This window comes from Cricetulus griseus, chromosome 7, assembly GCF_003668045.3.
Source record: "Cricetulus griseus strain 17A/GY chromosome 7, alternate assembly CriGri-PICRH-1.0, whole genome shotgun sequence".
Classification (NCBI taxonomy): domain Eukaryota; kingdom Metazoa; phylum Chordata; class Mammalia; order Rodentia; family Cricetidae; genus Cricetulus; species Cricetulus griseus.
Window position 1 is genome coordinate 90,545,876 of NC_048600.1, and position 25,124 is coordinate 90,570,999.

Consider the following 25,124-nt stretch of genomic DNA (forward strand, 5'->3'; position numbering starts at 1 on the left):
GGCCCTAATCTAGTAGGACTCCTTGTATGAAGAAGAAATTTGGACACACACAGCTGGACGGATATGTGAATGCACAGGGGGAAAATTAGTCATCTGTAAACCAAGGAGACTGATCATCACAGGAGACAACTATTCATCTATAAACCAAGGAGAGTGATCATCACAGGGGATAACTAGTCATCTATAAACTAAGGAGACTGATCATCAACATAAACCAACCTTGCTGACATTTGTCTCAGATTTCTAGCCTATAAAATTATAGAAAACAAACTTTTTGTTATTTAATCCACTTAATTTGTGGTAGTTTGCCATGGCAACACTAGCAAAGTACTACAGGTGATGAGGAATTGCTAATCAGTCAGTTCCTCTTATGTATTTCTTATAGAAGAAGACTGTCCAGGAAGAGACACACTGACTTAGAGGCTTGTTCACCCAACCCTTCTCATTTCTCTGGCAGAGAATTCTCTCCCCTCACCCTAAGGTTTTCTCATGTATTTTCATAACATACTTTTGCTGGTAACATCTCCCAAAGCTACACAGTCTCCTTTCTTCTGTTCTATACTACAATGACTCAGAGTACATGAGTGAAAGAAACCAAAAATAAAAACATAGATGAGCTAGAGAGACTAGAAAGCATTTGAGGTGTAAAATATCACTATGGGAAACATTTAGTAGAATGTATTAAAGGAGAGGTACAATCTTTGGGTACAGTTTATAAAACCTTTCACCTTAATCTTAAGTGCCACATCAGTTTGAAGAACCCAGACTTAAATGATTGACATTCCACGAGAAAGGAAAATACTACTAAGAAGAGAACAACACCCAAAGAAGAGAATACAAGCAGAGGCATGCCTTTCTTACTTCTGGCCAAGGGATACATGGTTTCTCAGTATGAAGAATTGAAAGCTAATATCAGAACTCCCTCACACAGTATCAATGTGTAGAATTATCCTTAAGCTCATTATTTAATTCAGGAATGGCCTCAGCTTGCCCAAACTTACTGAAGGATGCTCCTGAGAAACCAACCTTTACTTTATACAGTCTCGTGATAATCAGGGACACACTGGGTTATTTACATTTGCCTCTAGTGAGCAGTTAAATGTGTGGAATCTCTTTAGTAATCAGATGGGCCAAAAATTCAGGGAACAATGCAAGTGGAGGAGAGCACACCACTGCTTCACTTCTCCTGGGACTTCCCTCATTTTAACCCTGAAAACCCCTCGTTCCAGCAAACTCCTAGTCTCAGGCAACCAGAATGACTTGACACCCTGTTGTGGTTTCAATCTCAAACACCCTTCCCTGGTCCCATCCAGCATGTACATGCATTCATGTAATTGCACACACAAAGACATAAACTCCTACTTGTACCTACAAATATACTCATTCCATTCCAACAGAATGCATTGTTGTGCTGTGCCTGAGAGCTTGTGAACTAGGAGACAATTTTCTCAGATGGTTATTTTGAACCTTTGTTTTGTATAATAAACAGGGTTAAAAAGTATGTCAATGTGGAGGCCTCGGCACTCTATGGGGCCTCTGGTGGTAGATCAGTATTTATCCCTGGAGTAAGAAAGGACTTTGGGAGCCTGTTCCAAGTCGAGGGATGCTCTCTCAGCCTGGACACATGGGGGAGGGCCTAGGCCCTGCCCAGGATGATATGACAGACTTTGGGGATCCCCCATGGAGGGCCTTACCCTCCCTGGGGAGCAGAGGGGGGATGGAGCGCCCCCCCCCCCGTGAGGGTGAGGAAGGAGGGGAGGGAGAGAGAGAGAAAGAGAGAGAGAGAGAGAGAAAGAGAGAGAGAGAGAAGGGATTGACATGTGAAGCAGGCTTGTTTCTAATTTGAATTAATAAAAAATAATTTCTTGCGGAAAAAAGTAATAAGTAGATTGTAGTCAATGAAGAGACCAGTTCTCCTCAGAAAACAGTAGAGACACATCTGTGAGCTTTCATCCCCTGCCTTTCTATGATTTCCCCTGTTAGCACTCAATGACTGCCATGTTCCCAAACACATTCCATCATCACAGGGCAACTGGATGGCATAGTGTCTCCACTGGGTAGCATTTGTAGTTAATATCTTGTCTTTAAGCCTAATATTAATATTTTCTTCCAGTTTCATAAACAGATGCCAATAAAATACCCTTAAAGCAAACCTCTTGAAAAGCAAGTGACATAAGCCAGGTGCTGTGGCATGAGCCTAGAAAAGCACTAATGTAAGAGGCTGAGGTAGGAGGATGGAGTTCAAGGCCAGTGTGGGCTATTTCATGAGACCTCATCTCAAAAGTAAAACAGCAAGCACTCCAGGCACTATCTGTGCCACACAGGATGGCCCAGTGATTTTTTTTTTTTTTGGTCAGATCATTAGATATTTTCATGCAAGGTTTTCTTTGTTGAGATAGGTCCTCACCATGTGCTCTGGGTTGGCTTAGCTTAAGAAACATTTTCTTGGGTTTTAACCAGGTAAGTGTTTTCTATAATTAAAGTGTCTGATTGTGTAATGTTTACATTTAGGAAGAGGTGTTCAGACATGTTAGGAAAACTAATGTTAACAGCCTAACCCAGCAAATAAGACAAAATTAATTCACATAATAAAGGAAGATAGTGTCAGGCTGACAAATGCCTCATAGATCCATTCGCATTCTACATAATATGTTTGTCAATGGGGCCTAACCTAGTGCTAACTCTCAACCTTCATCTCTGAGTCTTATCCTTATACAGTTATAAAAAAATTATCTCATAGCATATAGAAAAATGTGTTTTTTAGTCTTTTATACCTCTGTGACTTTTCTGTAATTGTATTCCACGGTAACAGCAGATAGAACAATGTCTAAAAAGTGGCAAGACAACAAAATAGTTGGATATCTCATTTTATAACTTCTTTTTCTGAGTACACACTTACCACTATTTCATAAAATTAGATATAAGGGGCTGGAGGACGTGGTTAGGTTCCTAACGTGCTTGTTGTGTAAAGATAAAACCTTGGCTCTGATCTGCACTACTCACACAAAAAGTAGAGTGTGACGCATACATCTGCCAAAACCTTAGCACTGGGGAGGCAGAGATAGGTCATGGAGCTTGATGGCCAGCCAGCCTCGCCAATCAGTGAGTTCCAGGTTTAGTCATGGACCCTATCTCAAAAAATAAGATGGACAGGGTCCAGGGGAGACACTGAGCGTTGACTTCTGGCCTCCACTCATGTGCTGCAGCACAGAATTGTTAAATGTAGTGACAAGTTTTAAAGACTAACAATAATAATTATTAGCAAGGATGTGGAACAATTGGAGTCATTTTGCTGTCTATGGGAAAGAAAAACAGTCTGGCAACACTAGAAGCACCGGCCATGTAGCTCAGAAGTTCCCCTCTAGATAGACACTCAAGAGAAGTGAAACCATCTATTTGCATAAAAACTTATACACAATAATGTTCATGGCAGAATTCTTCACAGTGGACAAAAAGTGAGAACAACCCAAATGTCCATCAACTTCTCCGAGGACAAACAAAATCGGGCACGCCCATACCAAGGAATACCATTGGCAATGTTTTATTTGGCAATAAAAATGAAGCAACATGCTGAGAGATGAATGAACGCAGAGAACATCACCCGTGTAAGAAGTGAAAAATCACAAGGCGGGTTGTGGTGGTGCACACCTTTAATCCCTGGGAGGCAGAGACAGGCGGATCTCTGTGAGTTTGAGGCCAGCTTGGTCTACAAAGTTACACAGAGAAACCCTGTCTCGAAAAATTGCCCCCCCCAAAAGAAGTACAAAATCACATTGGGTGATTCCATTTACAGAAAATATCCCCAAAAGGCAAAGCTTCTGAGACAGAAAGAACATTAGTGGTTGCCGATGGTTTGGAAGACAATGAGGAATGACTATTCCCAGGTATGGGGCTTCCTCTTCAGGTGAAGACAATGTTCTAAAGTGGATTTTGGGTAGAAACATGAGTGATTAGGAGGATGTACTCGAACATCCAGGAGGATTACAGGAGGATGTATTTGAAATAGACTTCTGGGAACCTGGGCTGGGGGCATTTCAGGTCAGGTAAAAACCTGCCCCAAGGGAATCTCCCAGGAATCTACAGAGATGACCCCAGCTGAGATGTCAAGCAATAATAGATACGTGGCGTGAACTGGCCATCTCCTGTGACCAGATTGGTGTCTAGCCCAACAGTCATCAGAGAGGATCATCCTGTAACTGACGGAAACAGAGGCAGACCCACAGCCAAACGTTAGGCAGAAGAGGGGGAAAAAGGATTGTAGGAGCCAGAGGGGTCAAGGCCACTACAAGAAAGCCCCAAGAATCAACTAACTTGGCCTCACAGAGACTGAACCAGGGAGTCTGCATGGGACTGACCTATGCACTCTGCAAATATGTTGCAGCTGTGCTGCCTGGTCTTCTGTGGGACTCTGAACAGCGGGAGCAGGGGCTGTCTCTGAGTCTTTTGCTGGCTGTTGGGACGCTACTCCTCATACTGGGTTGCCTTGCCCAGGCTTAGCACATGGGTAGGTGCTTAGTCCGACAGCAACTTGATAAGCCATGATTTGTTGATACTTTTGGGAAACCTGCCCTTCCCTAAACAGAAATGGAGGAGGAGTGGATTGGGGATGGGAACAGGGGTGGGTGGGGTGGGGACTGGGGAGAGAGGAGGGAGGGAAAACTGGGACCAAGAGTTAAAATAATCAAATTTATTTTTAAAAGTGGTTACTCTACTTAAAATATCAAATTGTATACCTTTAAATGGACATAAGGTATTGTACAGTGGGCTGGATAATGGCCTGGAATAATCATCAGGACCCCCAATCTGTAAATGGCACCTTACCCAGTAAAGGAGTACTTTTTTTTTTAAGATTTTATTTATTTATTATGTATACAACATTCTGCTTCATGTATATCTGCACATCAGAAGAGGGCACCAGATCTCATAAGGGATGGTTGTGAGCCACCATGTGGTTGCTGGGAATTGAACTCAGGACCTCTGGAAGAGCAGTCAGTGTTCTTAACCTCTGAGCCATCTCTCCGGCCCCAAGGAGTACTCTTATATCTGTGGTTAAACTAAAGTTTGGGAATGGGAAAACTGCCCTGAATTATCCAGGTAAGCCCTAATGCAATGGCAAGTGTCTGTTTTCTCAGTGAGGCAGGAAGAGGCAGCATGGCTGCAGAGGCAATGTTGGTGATGTTATAATAGCACCCAGTAGTGACCAGAAGCTGGAGGTGACCCTCCAGAGGGCTGCCGGGCTGCCAGCACCTCAGAGTGACCAGTGATCTTCAACTTACAGTTTCCAGGTCTGTGAGAAACTAATTTTTGTTGTTTTCAGAAACAAACTTTGTAGCAATTTGTTGTAGCAATAATAAGAAAGAAATAATATGTGAATTAAATCCCAATGAAATTTTTAATAGCTCCATAATTATTATGCATTTTTGTTCATTGGTCTTTATATTTCTAATACAGTTCTCTTTTATATATTCTTGCAATGTTCTGCCATTAGATTTAAGAGAGTCCTATCATCTTTTTAAATTTTATAAATGTAATGTTTTATCATTTAGAAGTATGAAAAATAATTTTGATCGATTGAATTGCATTTAATTCTGAAACCTGCTCAATTTTGTTTACTTATTTCATTTATCTGCTGTTCTTTTGTCAATTCTTTTGTGTGCTTTGTCGTTCTGTATCAGGTGATTTGTTTATAAAACGGATATAGCACCATCCCCCATCCATTGTGAAAAGCTAAAAACCCTAAGATGGATGATTGACTGATTTTTAAACCATTTTGGGACGTGGAATGGAGGTTTATTAAAAGCACATAATAAGTGCCCCTATGCATCTTATTTTTGAAATGCAAAAAGACTATTCATCTTAAAATTGGGGAAACTGGTTATTTGGGCTGTTTTGGAGATTTCTGATTTTTTTTTTTTAAGATATAGCCTTGCTCTATAGCCCAGACCAGCCTTTAATTCACAATTCTTCTGCCTCAGCCTCTCAAATACCAAGATTGCAGGCATGTAGCGCCATGCCCAGATGAGAAGCTACATTTAAGAAGACAATGTTGAAGATTCTCTCTTGAAAATAACTACGAGTCATTTTTACAATATCACTATGATAATAGTGTTTTCCCCAAAATTTGAGGGTTTGAGGGAAAGCTCAATGGTTAAGTACACTTGCTGCTTTTGCAGAGTATTGGGGTTCAGTCTTTGGCACCCACATGACAGCTCACAACTGTCTGTAACTCTAGTTCCAGAGGATCTTCCACCCTCTTCTGGCCTCAAAGGCATCATGACCACATACAGTGTACTTACATACAAGCAGTCAAACGTTCATACACATAGAATAATAAATATCTTAAAAATTCCAATGATGCTACTTAGGCAATGGTAAAATAGGGTCCCTAGAAATAAATTCATTCTCGATTGAACAAAGATTTAGGTTTTCACTTCAGTTTGGAAGGTTAAACTTCATCTCCAAAGAACTAAAAGGACAAGGAGACTGTCACTACCAGACTGTGATGTAACAGACACACTCTTCCGGCCTCCACCCTACTGCTTGTTCATTTGCTTCTTTAGTAATTCTGGGAACAATTGGAAATTTTATCACAAAATTACAACATGCTATTTGCAGCTGAGTTTTTTAAAGTAGGAAAGAAAGACTTTTTTTTTTTTTTTTTTTTTTTTTTTTTTTTTTTTTTTTGTTCTGTCCTCTCTGGCTTTGATTGATCTGATAGCAAAGGGAGACTAGGTGATGCATTTAAATATACAGTCTTTGGAGGTTCGTGTCATAGAACATTCCTCTTTCTGGAAAACATGAATTTATGTGGGTACTAAGCATTTATATCAAATTTTGCAAAATGTTTTCTTTTCCTTTGGAGACAATGATGCAGAAATTTTTTCGCATTTGGAAAATTAGCTACTTGTAACAGAAGAGTTTGTTCAAAAAAGAGTTGTATATTTGTTAAAAATAATTTTCAAGTTCATCTTAAAAATAAAAACACCCATGAGAGGCAGTGACAACTGAGCTGCTCTTGAGAGAGCCAGGTGCTCACAAGCTTGACAAATAGCGTCTTTAAATGATCTGATTTATTTGCACCGGAATTAACAAAAATGTTTCAAAATTAGAGAATATCTTCAAATTATTTTTTTTTAATTGAGGAAATTTGGGCTGGTACACAACTTAATCCCAGCACTCAGAGGCAAAGGCAGGCAGATCTCTGAGTTGGAGGCCAGCCTGGTTTACAGAGTGGGTTCAGGACAGTCAGGGCTACACAGAGAAACCCTGTCTCAAAAAACAAACAATTGTAATAATAATAAAATATGAAAATAAAACTGAAGAAATTGGAAAAACACTCAGAATTGGTGGTCATATGTGATAATGCCATCAACATAATGAGAACTTATAATTTTAACTTAAACTAAACATCAAACAGTAAGACAAATATGGAGACTGGGCTATGTCCTGCTCAAAGTTACCCTCTATGGTATAGAACACTTGTTTCAAGCTGGGACTTGTCCTGAGCAATCCTATTAACAAACAGCAGTTCCCTCCGTCTTCAGTGTAAACTCTGAGGTGGAATGACTCACATCTTGTCTGTGCAAGTGAACAACCATAGCACAAACATGAGGCACAGACTGCTAAGCAACCTCTTTATACAACAAAGAGTAAACACCTATGAACTTCAAATTAAATCAGGGGCACCTGGACACATGGGGATATCAAAACCACATCAGAAACCCAGACCTACAAACTAATTAAACACACCAGACCAAAGAATGATGCAACCACCTCACTTGGTATTATGAAAGTCATTTTTTTTTCCCAATCCAGGAAAATGGCCACAGCAATGTACCTCTAACCTGAGCTTCAGTTCAAGTGAAATTTCTCCTGCCTCGTACAAGCTGACACTAAAATTGTCCTTCCTCCCCACACCCCAGCAGCATTTGACAGCTCTGTACCTGCAGCTCCTAAAGCTCTTCTGACCCCCGACCCTGTCCTTGTCCCTTCCCCCACCCCCAGAGACATTTCCTGGAGTCTGAATCAGCTTTTCAGAAATCTTTTCACTATGGCCTCTTTGAACCCTGTGGACACTTTACCCTTTGAAGCCATCCTGTAGCTCTCTCTCCCCATTGTGAAGTACATTATACTTTAATACTCTTAAATAATACTAAAACTGCTTAATTATTATTAGTAATAATAACTAAGATTGGGATAAAAAGAACCTGCTATTGCCAATGATGGAGTCTAAAAAGTGAAAACAGAGCGGGGCGTTGGTGGCACACGCCTTTAATCCCAGCACTCGGGAGGCAGAGGCAGGCGGATCTCTGTGAGTTCGAGACCAGCCTGGTCTACAAGAGCTAGTTCCAGGGCAGCCTCCCAGCCACAGAGAAACCCTGTCTCAAAAAAACAAAACAAAACAAAACAAAACAAAAAAAGTGAAAACAGTAGCACTTGGTGAAGCAAAGTCAAAGAAACCGAAGCATCTTGTGAATTCATGAAATCACACATTAAATGTGGAAAGACAACAATGTACCCACGTTGTTGACATAGCTTGCTCACACTAGAAAAGAAATAAACAGGTCACATAATAAAATGTTTTAACATAAAAAGTATTTAACCTCTATTTTTAAAAATGTATTTGTTTTTTAGTGCATTTGTCTGTGTATAGGTCTGTATGAGAATGTTGGATCCCCTAGGATTGGAATTACAGAATGTTATGAGCTGCCATGTGGGTGCTGGGAATTGAACCTGGGTACTTTGGAAGGGCAGCCAGTGCTTTTAACTGCTGAGCAATCTCTCCAGGCCCTTAATCTCTATTTAAAAAACAAAACAAAAACAAACAAACAAACAAACAAACAAACAAAAAAACATGAGGAGCAGGGGACATAGCTCAGAGGTCCAGTGATTGCCTCGCATGTACAGGGCCCTCAGTGCAATCTCCAAGCACTGAAAGAAAAAGAAAAGCAAATTGCAGCTTTTTATTCTTAGTAAAGCTTGCTGTAGGCGTGAATAAGTACTTGGAGAGCTCTTGTACATTGCTGGTGGGAGAATAAATCAATGTAATCAACAGCACGATTGACAGTAGAGACCAAAAGCGTTTTCAGTTTGTTCATTCTTTGACCTAGCCATTTCCACTTCTGGGAACCCATTCTAAAAAAATTACTGGAGTTCTGTTAGGCTACCATAACAATTAGATTAGACTACGCATTTTTGAAAATTGAAATTATTTCCTCACAATTCTAGAGGCTAGTTCAAAAGAGTCAGTGACTGATAAAGTCTCTTTCCTTGAGTTGCAGATGTCTGTCTGCTTTCTTGTTTGTCCTCACATGGGCTTTCCATGCTCATTTCCACATGTGTGTTCCCCTCAACCCAGAGAGAGAGAGAAAGAGAGAGAGAGAGAGAGAGAGAGAGAGAGAGAGAGAGAGAGAGAGAGAGCTTCTGGTTCACAAATTTAAATAGCAAACAAAGATTTACACACAAATACTGGTCTTATTTTTATTAGGAATTATGAGAAAGTAACTGTCCAACAATAAAGATATGATTAAGTAATGATAAAACCTATAGCAAAACATTACGATGCCATTAAAATGTTTTAGGAACCAAGATGTAGTAGAAGTAATTTCCCCTATTTCTCTAACGTAAGTTACAGGTAAACCCCTAGATATAAGACTTAAAACAAGAAAACCAGCTTAATGTCTATGAAAGCAGAGAAGAAGGCAGCAGTCTGCCCAGGAACCTGTACAGCAGTGAGGGCTGTGGGCTTTTGGCCCCATAGATGCCATTCAGAAATGCCAATAAGACTAGATGAAAGCAACAATAAAACCAAGAAAAGTTTGCTTTAGCCAAAGGAGTAAAAGTGTGAGTCATTATGATCTGAGGAAAAAAAATCATAATGTTAACAGTGGATATAAGTTGGTAAAAGAATTACAGGCTTAACATTTTTCTTCTTTAAACTTTTTGTTGATAATTTTCTATAGTAAGCTCATATTACTTTCTTATTGAGATATAATTAACATATGACTAAAATTCATATTATTTTTATCATTAAAAATAACATTTTCTTTGTTTGTTTGTATTGGTTTGTTTTTTGAGACAGTGTTTCTGTGTAACAGCTCTGGCTGTCCTAGAATTCACTTTGTAGACCAGGCTGGTTTCTGACATACAGAGATCCACCTGCCTCTGCCTCTCCAGTGCTGGGATTAAAGGCGTGTGCCACCATGCCCAGGTCAAGAACATTTTCTAGATTGCTTATTTGTAGAGAAACTACTAAGACAACTAGGTCAGTAGCATTGAGAATCAATTTTTGCAAAGAAATAGAAGTTATGTCTATTGTTACATTAAAGAGAGAAAGCCCTGCCTTTCCTGAATTTACTATCCTCCCTCAGGCAGGCAAGTATGTGGAGGGTAGAGAATCATTCTCAGAAGTAGCTTCTCTCCTGCTCCTGGGTTCAACCTCAGGTCATCAGGCTTGCCTCTACCTGACTTGCTGAGTCATCTCACTTGGCTACTCTAAACTATTATAGCTCTGCCATGTGTTCTGTGTGTTTTTGAGTAGTGTATCTCATTTGTATGGGATCTAGACAAGAACCATTCAGAAAGGGTTTAAGAAATCCTTCACACAGAAACTCTATCTCCTGAATGGTTATCACCTTCAGTGGAGTAAGAACGTGTGAGAATAAAACGTGAAAGTTGAATTAGCTCTTGGATTCATTACAGAAACACTGAAGGAAGAGAGGATCCAAACGACTTGAAAGCAGGCTGTGGCAGACAGAATTCTGGTCTAACAAAATGGCCTCTTTCTCACTTATTCCATTACAGTAGAATTATACTTTCTCAGGTTTAAAAATACCATGACCTCCAATCTTAGATCTCACTATATTTGTACAATCAGATTTCACTGGATACAAAATGCTACATTTTCTTGATCTTATCAGAAGGCGTCAGTAGAAGTTCTTCATATTTTTATATCATGAATGTCATGAAATGAAAGAAAATAAAGGAGCTATTTGAAAATTGTCACCCAAATTCTGAGGGGTTAAATATTTTGAAGTACATATCTTAGAAATGATAAGTTTTTATTCTTTCATTTGATTTAATCCTCATATTATGTACATTACATCTAACAAAAGGGAATTTAAACTGGCAGAATAATTTGATACAAATATTAAATAACACAGCTCCTTACTTGTATAAATTGCTTTTGGTTCAGTCCTGGTTCCACAGACGTGATTACAGCCAGATCTTTGGGACTCGATTCTAATTTTAGAATAAAAGTTATTTGATAATTAGTTTATATGTAATAAATTCACATTTTATATTTAAATATAGTACTAAGATTATTCTCAATTAGTATCTATCCATAGTTATGGTAAATAATTTATAGTTGGGTAACATCCCAATTGCTACCAAGGGTTTTTTCCCTGGCTTTATTTAACCAAGAAACTCAGATATTAAAAAGAATGAATCTAAATTTTTAATAACTAGGTTGGAACAAAGCAGAATCATATACGAATAATAACACAAAGGACAAAAAAAACCCTGTGTGTTTATGAGAGCATTTATGCCAGCAGATCTAAACCGAAAGCTCTCTGTGAACATCCTCTTTAAAGCATTTCTTTCTTTTTTTTTTTTTTTAAGAGCTAGTCTACTTATTTATGTTATATTTTGAGACAGGGTCTCTCTACATATCCTTGGCTGTCCTAGAACCTGCTCTACAGATCAGGTTGCTGATTTCCCCAAGGGCTGAGATTAAAATTCACCATCTCATAAATTAGTTATGGTAGGTAACCTTGCAAATTGTATATGAATACGAAGATCTTCCTTTTTCTGTAATCGCCTCAGTATCTTCAGTCTCCCTGGCCCCAGAGCAAGTCACCAGTGTTGCTTGTCATTCTTTCCAGAAATCCTTCCCATGCATTTCCAAATGACACATAGGTCATTTGTTTTTCTGTACTATTTATCATCATTCTGATTGGAAACTTACCTTTCTCATCACTCATTGTAGGTTCTTTCACATATGTTTAGGAACTCAGGGGGACAGTTTGGAATTGGAGTCATCAGTTTGGAATTGGAATTGGGAGTCATCAACTGGAGTTGGGGATTAGAATAAGAAAATCCAGGGTGTGTGAACAGTGTATCAGGTGATGAGAAAGCCAAAAAAAAGTAAACTCTGGAAAACAACACTTGTGCAGACAAACAGACAAATCAGAATGCCAAGAGGTGATGGAAGAGAATCTTCTGAGAAAGAGGGACTAGTATCAGGGAATGTTATACCTCCACAGTAGGTGCTAGGGACTTAGCTCAGTGGTAGGAGCCTGTCTAGCAAGCACAAGGACCTGGGTTCCATCCTTAGCTCCAGCAAAACAAAACAAGCTTCCTTTTGATACGATAACTGCAAAGTCCTTATTGACCTCACCAAGAGATAGACACAGTTCTATGATGGAAGGACTAAGACACTGGCTCTCTCTTTTACTTCTAACAGCATCTCTGCTTGTCATGAACTGGGACAAGGGTATAAGGAAGACTCTCCAGTCACTCTTGAGTTTGGTAACTGGCAGTACAAGACATCAGTTACGGTCATAAGAGACCCTCCACCTCCAGAAAATTATAAAGACTAGACTGGTCTATGCCACCAATGGCTGACATTGAATAACTTAAGGGGAAGAATCATGTCTTAATTTTCTTGGCCTAGTCTCACATAAGGAAACATTTCTCAAAATCAATGCATCAAAACCTATGGTCCCCCCATAGGGATGGGGCTGTTCTCACCTCCTGGTGTGCAGTGTGCACAGTGGAAATTTGTAAGAGAATTTTTGTTGTTTCAGGTATGGGGAGCTAGCATAAAGATAGAATTCCCATACTTTCTTTGAAAAAAAAAAAAAAACCTCCCCTCTCCTGTCAGACATTGGAAAAGGTGAAAAGTCTGCTTATGATAACTTTTAATTTAGAACTTATTTCATATGTAAACACAGTGTATAGTTTTGCTATTGTGTTGTTGTTATTGCAGAGATTTGAGCCCATGCCTTTGTGTTTGCTCAGCACATGTTCTGGTACTGAGCTAGCTATAACCTGCTCCCTCATTTTGCTGTTGAATTTTTCTGAAAATATAATTACTGTGAAATTTTTGAGTGAGGGGTGAATTTAAAATTTGCTCTGCAACTTATCAGTATTTGTTCACCATTTTAGAAATTGTGATATATATATAGAAAGTGGCATTACAACTTTAATCTGAACTCTTACGTAATACATCTGTGTTAGTGTGCATTTGTAACACACTTGTAGTCATGAGAATAGCACACATACACATACACACACACACATAAACATACACATGAATATCCGTGTATATGTAGATACATATATGAATATATAAATTCCTTTTACCTTATTTCAAAATGTCAGTAAAAGGAAAATAGTTACTTAGATATAATCTTTTCTTATATCTAACCATTCATGAAGAGAAGGTTTAAAAGGTCTGACCATTTATTATTTCTTCTAGTGATATTGTAACCAAACATTTATATATTGAGATATAGTACATACAAATTTTAAAGGTTTATTTTTTTAGTCATTTTTTAATTTGAATTAGAAACAAGATTGTTTTACATGTCAATCCCAGTTCCCACTCCCTCCCCTCCTCCCCTGCCACCCTCCCCAACTAAAACCATATCTATCACATATCTTAAAGGTTTATTTATTTATTTGTCTATGTGAGTACATATGAGGAGGCCAGGAAAGGGTGTTGTATCCCTCATAGCTGGCATTCCAGTCATTTTCAGGACAGTAGGCTTGCTCCATGGGTGCTGGGATCTAAACTCTGATCCTAATTTTTCTTATAATTTTTCAGCAATCACACTTAACCATTGAGCTATTACTCAGCCCTACATGTAATTTTAGTGCCTTTTTGCATGATTCCTTTATTTTAATAAGGTGTTATGTTTTTCTTCCAAATTCTATAATTACTATTTTCTGGGACTGTCACAGGATAATAAAGGAGGCAGGTAATCACACAATGTTTGTGACACAAGGGAGCATTGGACTGAAAAGACTAAGGATGATTGATTACTTTCATGTTTCTTGGCATCCTGTCTCTGGGAAGAACAGAGGAAGCTAATCTATCTTTAAGCACTTCCAACAACATAGGCCTTAGAATTGACTATGTGACTTCAACCTCCCTCCCCAAAAAAGAATACTACAGTAATAGGCATATTTACCAAGACGAAACTCTGGCTTCTGAAAAAAATCATTGAGGACATTCTGAATCTGTAGAGAGAGGAGGTTAAAGAACATGTTACTCCTCAATTACCACATATTTAAGTTTTTTAGACTAAAAGTCATATATTGTCTAAGTACAGAGTGATGTAATTTCTGTTTAGTTTAATATTTTACCTTCTCATGTATGTCCTTATTGATTGTTGTTCTCCGTGTATGAGGACCAAGACATTGAGAATGATCCTATTTCTAGAAACCTTTGACAGTGAATGTGATACAGCTAAGGCACATTTGCAACCATCTTGGCAATCTTGAGAATTCTCTTTACTTCCTTATCCTCTAACTACTAAATACAAAATTTCAGAGTACATCTTGGCTCCTTTATAAAAAAAATAGATTTTCATTTCTATGGAGAAGTTTTAGATTCAAGCTAAACAGAGCAGACAGCACAGAGTAGCCCTGCCACACACATACACAACCTCCCCAACTACCGAGAGCCTCTGCTAGAGCTGTAGATCTGTTGCAAATGACGAGCCTACAACAATGTGTCAATTCTTACAAAGTCCACAGTTTACATGTGAGGTAATGGCTGGTGGCTGGTGTTCTATGTTCTAGGGGTTTTGACAAATGTATAATGGTGGTGTCTATTACCACAGTGTCATATAGTTTCACTGTCTTAAAAGATTTTTGTATTTGAATAGCTAAGAAGTAGAGCCAGCTTTGATGCCCAATAACATATGAATGGATAAAGGAAATATAGAGCATTTACACAATGGAATTCTATTTAACAGTACAGAATCATAATCAAACCATTTGCAGGAAATGGTTACAATTCAAGATCATTGTGCTAACCAAAATAAGCTAGACTTAAAAAGACAAATACTGAGTGTTTTCTCTCATGTGAGGAACCTTGAGGTCTTTGATCCATTTATACTTAAGTTTTGTGCATGACAATAGATATGGATCTATCTGCAGTCTTCTACATGCCAGCATCCAGTTATACCAGCACCATTTGTTGAAGATGCTTTCTTTTTTCCATTGTATAATTTTAGTTCTTTGTCAAAAATCAGGTGTTCGTAGGTGTGTGGGTTAATATCAGTGTTCTCAATTCGATTTCATTGGTCTACCTGTCTATTTTTGTCCAATATCAAGGTGTTTTCAGGACTATAGCTCTATAACAGAGCTTGAAGTCAGGGATGGTGATACCTCTGAAAGTTCCTTTATTTTACAGTTGATTTGGCTATCCTGGGTCTTTTGTTTTTCCATATAAAGTTGACTCTTGTTCTTGTGCTGGTATTTTGGTGGGGATTGCACTGAATCTGTAGATTGCTTTTGGCAAGATTGCATTTTTACTATGTTGATTCTACCTATCCAAGAGCATGGGAGATCTTTCCATTTTCTAGTATCTTCTTTAATTTCTCTCTTTAAAGACTCAAAGTTCTTGTTATACAGGTCTTTCACTTGTTTAGTAAGTGTTACCCCAAGATGTTTTATGTTGTTTGTGGCAATTATAAAGGATGATGTTTTTCTGATTTCTTTCTCAGCCCATTTATTGTCTGTATATAGTAGAGATACTGACTTTTTTTTTTAGTTAATCTTGTATCTTGCCACTTTGCTGAAGGTGTTTATCGGCTGTAGGAGTTCCCTGGTAGAGTTTTTCGGGTCACTTATGTTAGCTATCATATCATCTGCAAATAGTGAAAGTTTGACTTCTTCCTTTCCAATTTGTATCCCCTTGATCTTTTGTTGTCTTATTGCTCTAGCTAGAACTTCAAGTACAATATTGAAGAGATATGGAGAGAGTGGACAGCCTTGTCTTGTTCCTGATTTTAGAGGAATAGTGCTGAGTTTCTCTCCATTTAGTGTGATGTTGGCTGTTGGATTGCTGTATATTGCTTTTATCATGTTTAGGTATGTTCCTGTTATTCCTGATCTCTCTAAGACCTTTATCATGAAGGGGTGTTGGATTTTGTCAAAGGCTTTTCAACATCTAGTGAGATGATCATGTGGTTTTTCTTTTTCAGTTTGTTTATATGGTGGATTACATTGATGGATTTTCGTATGTTGAACCATCCCTTCATCCCTGGAATGAAGCCTACTTGATCATGGTGATTGATTTCTCTGATGTGTTCTTGAATTTGATTTACCAATATTTTATTGAGTATTTTTGCATCAATGGTCATGAGGGATATTGGTCTGTAGTTCTCTTTCTGAGTTGTGCCTTGTGTGGCTTGGGTACCAAGGTAATTGTGGCCTCATAAAAAGCGTTTGGCAATGAACCTTCTGCTTCTATTGTGTGGAACAATTTGAGGAGTATTGGTATTAGCTTTTCTATGAATTTCTGGTAGAATTCTGCACTGAAACCATCTGGCTCTGGGCTTTTTTTGGTTGGGAGGGTTTTGGTTCTGCTTCTATTTCATTAGGGGCTATAGGAATGATTAAATCGCTTATTTGTTCTTGATTTAATTTTGGTAAGTGATATCTATCCAGAAAATTGTCCATTTCCTTTAATTTTTTGAATTTTGGGAGTACAGATTTTCAAAATATGACCAGAAGATTCTCTGGATTTCCTCAGCGTCCATTGTTATGTCCCCCTTTTCATTTCTGATTTCATTTCTGAATTAGCATGCTCTCTCTCTGCCTTTTGGTTAGTTTGGATAAAGGTTTGTCTATCTTGTTGATTTTCTCGAAGAACCAACTCTTTGTTACATTGATTCTTTGTATTGTTTTCTTTGTTTCTACTTTACTGGTTTCAGCCCTCAGTTTTATTATTTCCTGGTGTCTACTCCTCCCAGGTGAGATTGCTTCCTTTTGTTCTAGAGCTTTCAGTTGTGCTGTTAATTCTCTAGTGTGACTATTCTCCAGATTCTTCATGTGGGCACTTAATGCTATGAACTTTCCTCTTAGCACTGCTTTCAGAGTGTCCCTTAAGTTTGGGTATGTTGTGTCTTCATTCTGGTTGAATTCTAGGAAGTCTTTAATTTTTTATTTCTTCCTTGACCCCTGGGTGCAATTGCGCATTGTTCAATTTCCATGAGTTTGTAGGTTTTCTGCAATTTGTGTTGTTGTTGAATTCTAACTTTAAAACCTGGTGGTCTGATAAGATTCAGGGAGTTATTCCAATTTTTTTGTATCTGTTGAGGTTTTCTATGTTGCCGAGTATGTGGTCAATTTTAGAGAAGGTTCCATGTGGCGCTGAGAAGGTATAGTCTTTTGTGTTTGGATGGAATGTTCTATAGAAGCCCGTTAAACCCAATTGGATCATAACTTTTGTTAGTTCTTTTGTTTCTTTGTTAAGTTTCTGTCTGGTGGTCCTGTCTAGTGGTGAGAGTGGGGTGTTGAAGTCTCCCACTATAAGTGTGTAAGGTTTTATGTGTGATTTGAGTTTTAGTAATGTTTCTTTTACAAACATGGGTGCCTTTGTATTTGGGGCATAGATGTTCTGAATTGAGACTTCATCCTAAATGATTTTTTCTGTGATGAATATGAAATGACCTTCTTCATCTCTTTTTGATTGATTTTAGTTTGAAGTCTAATTTGTTAGATATTAGAATAGCTACACCAGCTTGTTTCTTGGGTCCATTTGATTGGAAAATCTTATCTCAACCCTTTACTCTGAGGTAACTTCTGTCTTTGAAGTTGAGGTGTGTTTCTTGTGTGCAACAGAAGGATTGATTCTGTCTTTGTATCCATTCTGTTAGCCTGGGTCTTTTTATAGGCAAGTTAAGACCATTAATATTGAGGGAAATTAAGGACCATTGAGTGTTAATTCTTATTTGTTTTAGATTTGTTGTTGTTGGTGATATTGTGTATGGATTTACCCTGCTTTTTCTTTTGGCTTTTGGTGAAGTGGGATTATCTATTGCCTATGTTTTTGTGAGTATAGTTAACTTCCTTAGGTTGGAGTTTTCCTTCCAGTACTCTCCATAGGGATAGATTAGTGGCTATGTATTGTTTAAATATGGTTTTGTCGTGGAATATCCTGTTTTCTCCATCTATAGTGATTGAAAGCTTTGCTGGGTATAGTAGTCTGGCCCGGCATCTGAGGTCTCTTTAGTGTGGGTAGAATATCTATCCAGGACCTTTTTATTATTAAGACCAAAGAGAATTCATGCTACCCTGTAGGTCGTGACCCATTAGGGGGTCCCAATGCATATCAGATACCCTGCCTAACAGATATTTATATTATGATTTATAACGGTAGCAAAATTATGAAGTAGCAACAAAATAATTTTATGGTTGGGGGACACCACAACATGAGGAACTGTATTAAAGGATCGCAGCATTAGGAAGGTTGAAAACCACTGGTTTAGAAAGAGAGATTTTTGTTGTTGTTTTAAATTTAATCCATGTGTATGGGTGTTTTGCTGCATTTATGTTTGTGTACCACATGTTTGCCTGATGCCATCAGAGGTTAGAAGAGGGCACCAGATCCTCTGGAATTGGAGTTACAGACAAATATGAGGCACCAGGTGGGTACAGGGAATTGAATCTGGTTCTCTAGAAGAGCAGCCAATAAATGCTCTTAAATGCTAGGCCAACCCTCCAGCCCTAGAGACATAGTTTTACAATGTAGCCCTAGCTGGTCTCAAACCTACAGCAATCCTCCTGCCTCAGACTTCCAAGTTCTGAGATAATAGGCATGTGTCAATTTAGTCATTTTAAAGAGTACATATATATGTGTAGAACGTTTACATTGTTGTGAAATATATACTTATAATTTTTCTTTTCACAATTCAAAATTCTATAGAGACTGAAGACCAACTCCTCTTCCTCTCATCCATTCCCCTGGTAACTGCCCTGCTGCTTCCTGTTTCTCTGAATGTAACTACTTTAGATACCTCACACTTGTGAGATAACTCAGCACATCTTCCAGGTTTATTTAATTTCAGAGGCAGAAGTCTTTCAAAGTGGTTGTACTGTTTTGTAGTCCCACTAGTAGTGAAGGAATGTTCTTTTTGTTGGTTTGTTTTTTTGAGACACAATATCTCTAGAGTTTGATCTAGGACCTACAAGGTGGAAGGAGAGAACTGGATCCTGCAAATTGTCCTCTGACCTCCACTATAGCATGCACACACACCCCAGCCCCATACAAAATGAAAGACTAAAAGCAATAAAAATTGACCCACAATCTTTTTGTTTGTTTGTTTGTTTTTGTTCTTGTTTTTCAAGATAGGGTTTCTCTGTGTAGTCTTAGCTATCCTAAAACTCATTCTGTAGACCAGGCTGGCCTTGAACTCACAGAGATCCACCTGCCTCTGCCTGCTAAATGCTGGATTAAAGGCGTGAGCCACCACTCTCCGGCAAACCTACAATTCTTTAATGGCATGAGATGTTGGCATTGTCTCATGGGTTTATTTGCTATTTACATATGTTATGTATTTTTGATGAAGTGCCTGTCATGTCTTTTGTTCAGTGTGCGTGTGTGTGTGTGTGTGTGTGTGTGTGTGTGTGTGTGTGTGTGTGTTGTTCAGATAGGGCCTCACTATGTAGATCAGGCTGGTACTGAATTTAAAGTTGTTTCCTGCTTCTGCCTCTTGAGTGCTGGGATTGTAAGCATGTGGCACCAGGCCTGGCTTTTGCCTATTTTTTAAAAGGACTATTTGATTTTTTATGGTTGAATTTTAATTAATAATTATTTTATATTTTGGGCAATATGTTTTAATAAGTTTTGTTTTGTTAATATTTCTTCCATAGCTCTTCTTCCTTGGTCCATTTAAAGTCATTCACCTTAAAGTGAAATATGATTGGCATTGTATCTTATGATTAAATATTTTCAAATACCTACACAACTAAGAGAAAATACTTTATTCTTAGAGAGTAACTGTTCTTTGCAGCTAAGAGATGTAGTCTCATAAATATCACAAAAAGTCAAACACACACACACACACACACACACACACACACGCCCGCACGCACACAAAATCCATCTCTGTAATGAATCAGTTGGAAACCCTTGTCAGAATCAAGATTTTAAAAACCTTACTACGTTTGTATTTTATTTTTCATGTCCATTGACAAATTGAAGAAGTCAATAAGCTCCCATGGGGCAGACAGGTGAAGAATTGACGTAGTTCCACTTAACGTGGTAGCAGTTTCCCTCTGAGCACTCATCCCTCTACCCTTCAAGTGTATGCCCTCTCTTACCACAACTATAGGAATCATTCCTTTGGGGTCGAGAACCCATTCACTGAACTGTTCCTCCAGAGCCTGTTGCCGCATGGAGGCCACCTTGACTTTGACTGTGCTTATATATTCTCTTTGTTGTCTCTTTTGTTTCACTTTCTCCTTCATTTTGGAAACTCTGGAAAGTGAGAACATAGGATATATGTTAAGAACCCTCAGTTTGGTTCAGATAGTTGAGTGGCAGAATCCAAGCCTTCTGAGCCTCACGCCTTTCTTTCACCAGCACTCACTGCACTGGACACTCAGCTGGCCTGTTTTACTTAAGTAGTAATATGTTAAAGAAGTTTGGTGGGAATGTCATTTAACATAATAATTATAGAAAACTGTGGAGACATTTAGAAAACATAAAAGTATAATTACCAAAAGACACAACAATCTTACTTTTGGATATCTTCCTAAAAGACTTGAGACTAGTTTGTTAAAAAGAGGTTTGCCCACAGAAACAGCTGACCTGAACAGGGGGAGCTCATGGACCCCAGACTGATAACTAGGAAACCGGCATAGGACTGTTCCAGACCCCCTGAACAAGGATGTCAGTTTGGAGGTCTGGTTAAGCTATGGGGTCTCTGGTAGTGGATCAGTATTTATCCCTAGTACAGGAATGGACTTTGGGAGCCCACTCCACATAGAAGGATACTCTCTCCACCTAGACACATGGAGGAGGGTCTAGGCCCTGCTCCAAATGATATGACAGACTCTGAAGATTCCCCCATGGAAGGCCTGACCCTCCCTGGGGAGCAGAAGGGATAGGGGGCTGGTGGGGGTTAGTGGAGGAGGGGAGGGCAAGGGAACTGGGATTGACATATAAAACAAGCCTGTTTCTAATTTAAATTTTAAAAAGAGGTTTGCATTCATATATTAATTGTCACACAATTCACAAGAACAAAATATAGAATCAATTCTGAATGGATAAAGAAAATTTGGCACACAAACACAATAGATTATTTTTGCAGCCTTACAGAAACAGAATCTGTTCTTTGTGAAATACAGATAGAACTGGAGAACTAGGGTAAGTGAAATAAACCAGGCAGAGAAAGACAAATGCCACATGTTATTACTTATATACAGTAAAATATAAAAATATCAAACACAGAAGCAGAGAGTATAGTGGTGGTTACTGAGGAGATTAAGGTCAAAGGAAACAAAATACATCAGTTATAGAAGGAAGAAGCACGGCAGTGGTGGTGCACACCTTTAATCCCAGCACTTGAGAGGCAGGTGGATCTCTGTGAGTTCAAGGCCAGCCTAGTCTACAGTGAGTCCCAGGACAGCCAGGGCTATTTCACAGAGAAACCCTGTTTCAAAACAAACAAACAAAAAAGAAGGAAGAATAAGGTTTTTTTAAGAATATCTATTGCACAAGTAATTTAGTTTATAATAGAATGTTGCATATTTAAAACTGCTACAAGTATAACTTTCAAATGTTCTCTCCATAAAAATGATAACTATTTGAGGTGAAAGATGGTAATTAGTTTGACTTAATTATACTACTACATATTTATAAATCATAACATCACATTGTACCCTATAATTATATACAACTATAATTAGTAAATTTACAGGTTTTTATTTTTGTTTTTTGTTTGTTTGTTTTACAAAAAGAAGTAGTAAGAATATCCCTAGAGTCACATGCCTTTAATGCCAGCACTTGGGAGGCAGAAGCAGATAGATGTTTATAAATTTGAGGTCAGCCTGGTCTACACAGAGAAACCCAGTCTCCAAAAATAAACAAACAAAAAAGAATACCCCTAGAGGCTTTTCTACATTCTCTAAAGGCAGAGATGGTCTAAAGCCTGAAGGTCATTAGCCTTTTTCTTCCCTGGACATAAAAGTCATCTAGAGGGATTCTGATCCCAAAACTAGGATGGAAGCATGGAAGGCCCTCTTAGAAGAACTAGGATGTTCTGGGCTAAATGTGTGGGATTTGCCTGGGAGTATATCTTGGCCTTTTGCTGCTATCTAGCTGGAATCAAATGTGTTTGCAGCTGAAGTCCTGAGTACAAGAGTAACTATTGTACTCAGCCAGAGACGTATCGCCAGGCTGAGAATGGGCCAAGAATGGAGGCTTCAATTGTTCCTATGTTAATCATCCCTATCAGAACTTAAAAAACCAACCAAACAAACCCCAAACTGTTTTGACTGAAATCAAATCACATGGTTCAGAATAATAAAAACAGCTCTGAGTGTCAAGTGATTTTTTTTTTTTTAGGTCCAACATTTGGAATAGGTTTTCATCTTTCAAAGAGGAAAGACCAAGACAATCAAGCAGATCTGAGATGCAAAAGAATTTCACTGAGAATGTAGACATTAGATACCTCTAATAGTACAAAAGAAGGTACTGAATCGAAGATGTGACTTTATGTCCTTGTAAAACCTTTGTATTCTCTAGGAATATAAGCCTTCAAAAAGAAACTTTCGGGTTTGAAAACAAAAGCATGGAAGCAGGTTAGCATGCAGAAGAGCCTAGTGTGAACTTCTGAAAGATTAGTTAGTATTTTAAAGGATGGGCTAAATTCCTCTAATGTACCTGCTAAGCATCCAAACCTCACAGGTCCCTTCAGGTTTTCTCACTCTCCTCTTCCCACTCTGCTTCTCTCTCTCTTGCCCAATACAGCACGTCTGTAGTTTCTGTCTTCACTCCAATATGGCTTTTTGTTCTATACCCGAGTCTTGTATCTAAGCATTTTCTCATTTACTTAGCCACGCTCACTTATCACAGGAGCATTTACTGGGCATTGTTACATAGTCTGCCATTATAAAGCTCAGCAACTGATGGCAAAACAGATCAGTTTTGGGATAGTGTCATAAGTACTGAGTGTCTCCAGATTTTCATAAGTCACAAAAATAGATTCACTAAGTTATTTTTCTGTCACATTTTCATCTGCTCAGAATGTTTCCCCTCTCCTCCATTTGCCTGACTCGATCTTCCGCATGCTTTGGGTTTCAGTTGAGACATCATTTCCTCCCACACCGTGATGCCCATATTTAGAAAGAAAATCTAGTTTTGTGCTTCAGAGACACTGTGTATGAGCTTCCAAATATAATACAAATGGATTTTAAATCGATTATGCCACTCTTTGAGGGAAGGGATAACATTTCTGTTGTCTACATTATCTTATGAGAACGTTACATCAACCAACAGAATTCTACACCATCCAACACTTTGTAACCTTGGGAGGTATAGGGTAAATGGAACCTACAAGGGGATTCTAAATATAACTCTCAGATGGGAAGAGAGCTTAGTCGGCAAAGAACTTGCCTTACAAGCATGATGGTCTGAGTTAGATCCTCAGAATCCAAGTTACATGAAGGGGGAAAAAGAGGAAGGGAAGGAAGAAGAAAAGGAAAGGTTAGGCGGGCATTGTAGTTATACACTTGTGATCCCGGCACTGGGGAGGTGACAGGAACAGGAAGAGTCCTGGGGTTTGTTGGCCAGCCATCCTAGACTACCTGGTAAGTTTTGAGCCAGTGAGAGACTGTCTGAAAAAACAAAGGTGGGCAGCTCTGAGGAATGACACCTGAGATTGACCTCTAGCCATGTGCACATGCACACACATGCACAAACACATGTATGCATGTGCACACACACATTGGCACACAAAAAAAGCTAACTAATAAAACTAGGTATGGTGGTACATACTTTGTAATTCCAGAACATGGGAGGCTGAGGCAGGAGGATTGCTGTGAGTTTGCAGCCAGCCTGGACTTCATAGCAAGACCCTGTCTCAAACAAACAACTAAATAATCAAGCATTCCCCCATATTAACAAGGGTTCTGAGATTAAAAAAAACAAAAAAACAAAAAATACACAGTACAAATCTGATTAAAGAGTAGAAATAAAGAGCATGGATGTAGTGTGCCCAACACACACAAGACCTGCATTTCATCCTTACTTAGCACCGGCTCTGTACAAACTGGGTGTGGTGCTACAGGGTAATTGCAGCACTCTTGAGGATGGAGGCAGGTGCCCCGGAAGTTCAGTGTCATTCGCAGCCACAAGCTACAGAAGGCAGAAGGCGATTAAGACACTGTTCGAGGGAGGGAGGGAGAAAAATACTTTAAAACTCTGTGAGCATGCGTGGTGTATGTGCATGCGTGTATTAGTGTACGTGTGTGTTTGGGTGGAATCTTATTATTTGAAAATTGGGTAGTACAAAATGAGCTAGCAAAGGAAGCTAAGGACTAAATAGGGAACTAGAACAAGGGGAAAGTAGGATATCGTGGCGAAGGGAAAGGTTTTCCAGAAGGAAGTGCTGTGCTATCTTCTTGAATACAGCTGAGAGATCAGATTGGAGAAGGAACATGATCTTCCTGGTGGGTCTCAAAGCATGGAAAATGTGAGGATCTTGGCAAGTATCATTTATTGAAGACAGATTTGTAGAAAACCAAATAAATGTAGGAGGTTGATAAATGTGTGGGAAGTGATAAGAATATATATGGACAAATGTCCCTAATAAATGTGCTGGTTTTTATTGCATATGGTAGAGCTGGAGAGATGCTCAGGAGTTAAGAGCACTGGCTGCTCTTCCCCAGGAACTAGTTCAATTCCCCAAATCTACATGGTGGCTCACAACCTTCTAAAGCTCCAGTTCCAGGGAATTTGATACCATTTACTAGCTTCTGTGGGCACCAGACACACATGTGGTGCACAGACATACGTGCAGGCAAAACACTCATATGTGTAAAATAAAACAAAATAAAACCATTGTATAAGGTGTTCTTCATAATAACCAGAGTTTGTG

General features: G+C 38.7%; 1 protein-coding gene across 1 annotated transcript in view; it reads right to left on the reverse strand.

Moving 5' to 3' along the window:
* The window catches only part of Efcab5 (EF-hand calcium binding domain 5), a 95,610-nt gene that overhangs the window by 61,145 nt on the left and 9,341 nt on the right, over positions 1-25,124 (reverse strand). Inside the window, exon 2 of the mRNA XM_027426684.2 lies at positions 20,344-20,500. Within this exon, the coding sequence (XP_027282485.1) occupies positions 20,344-20,500 (157 nt within the window). The remainder of the gene's footprint in view (positions 1-20,343; positions 20,501-25,124) is intronic.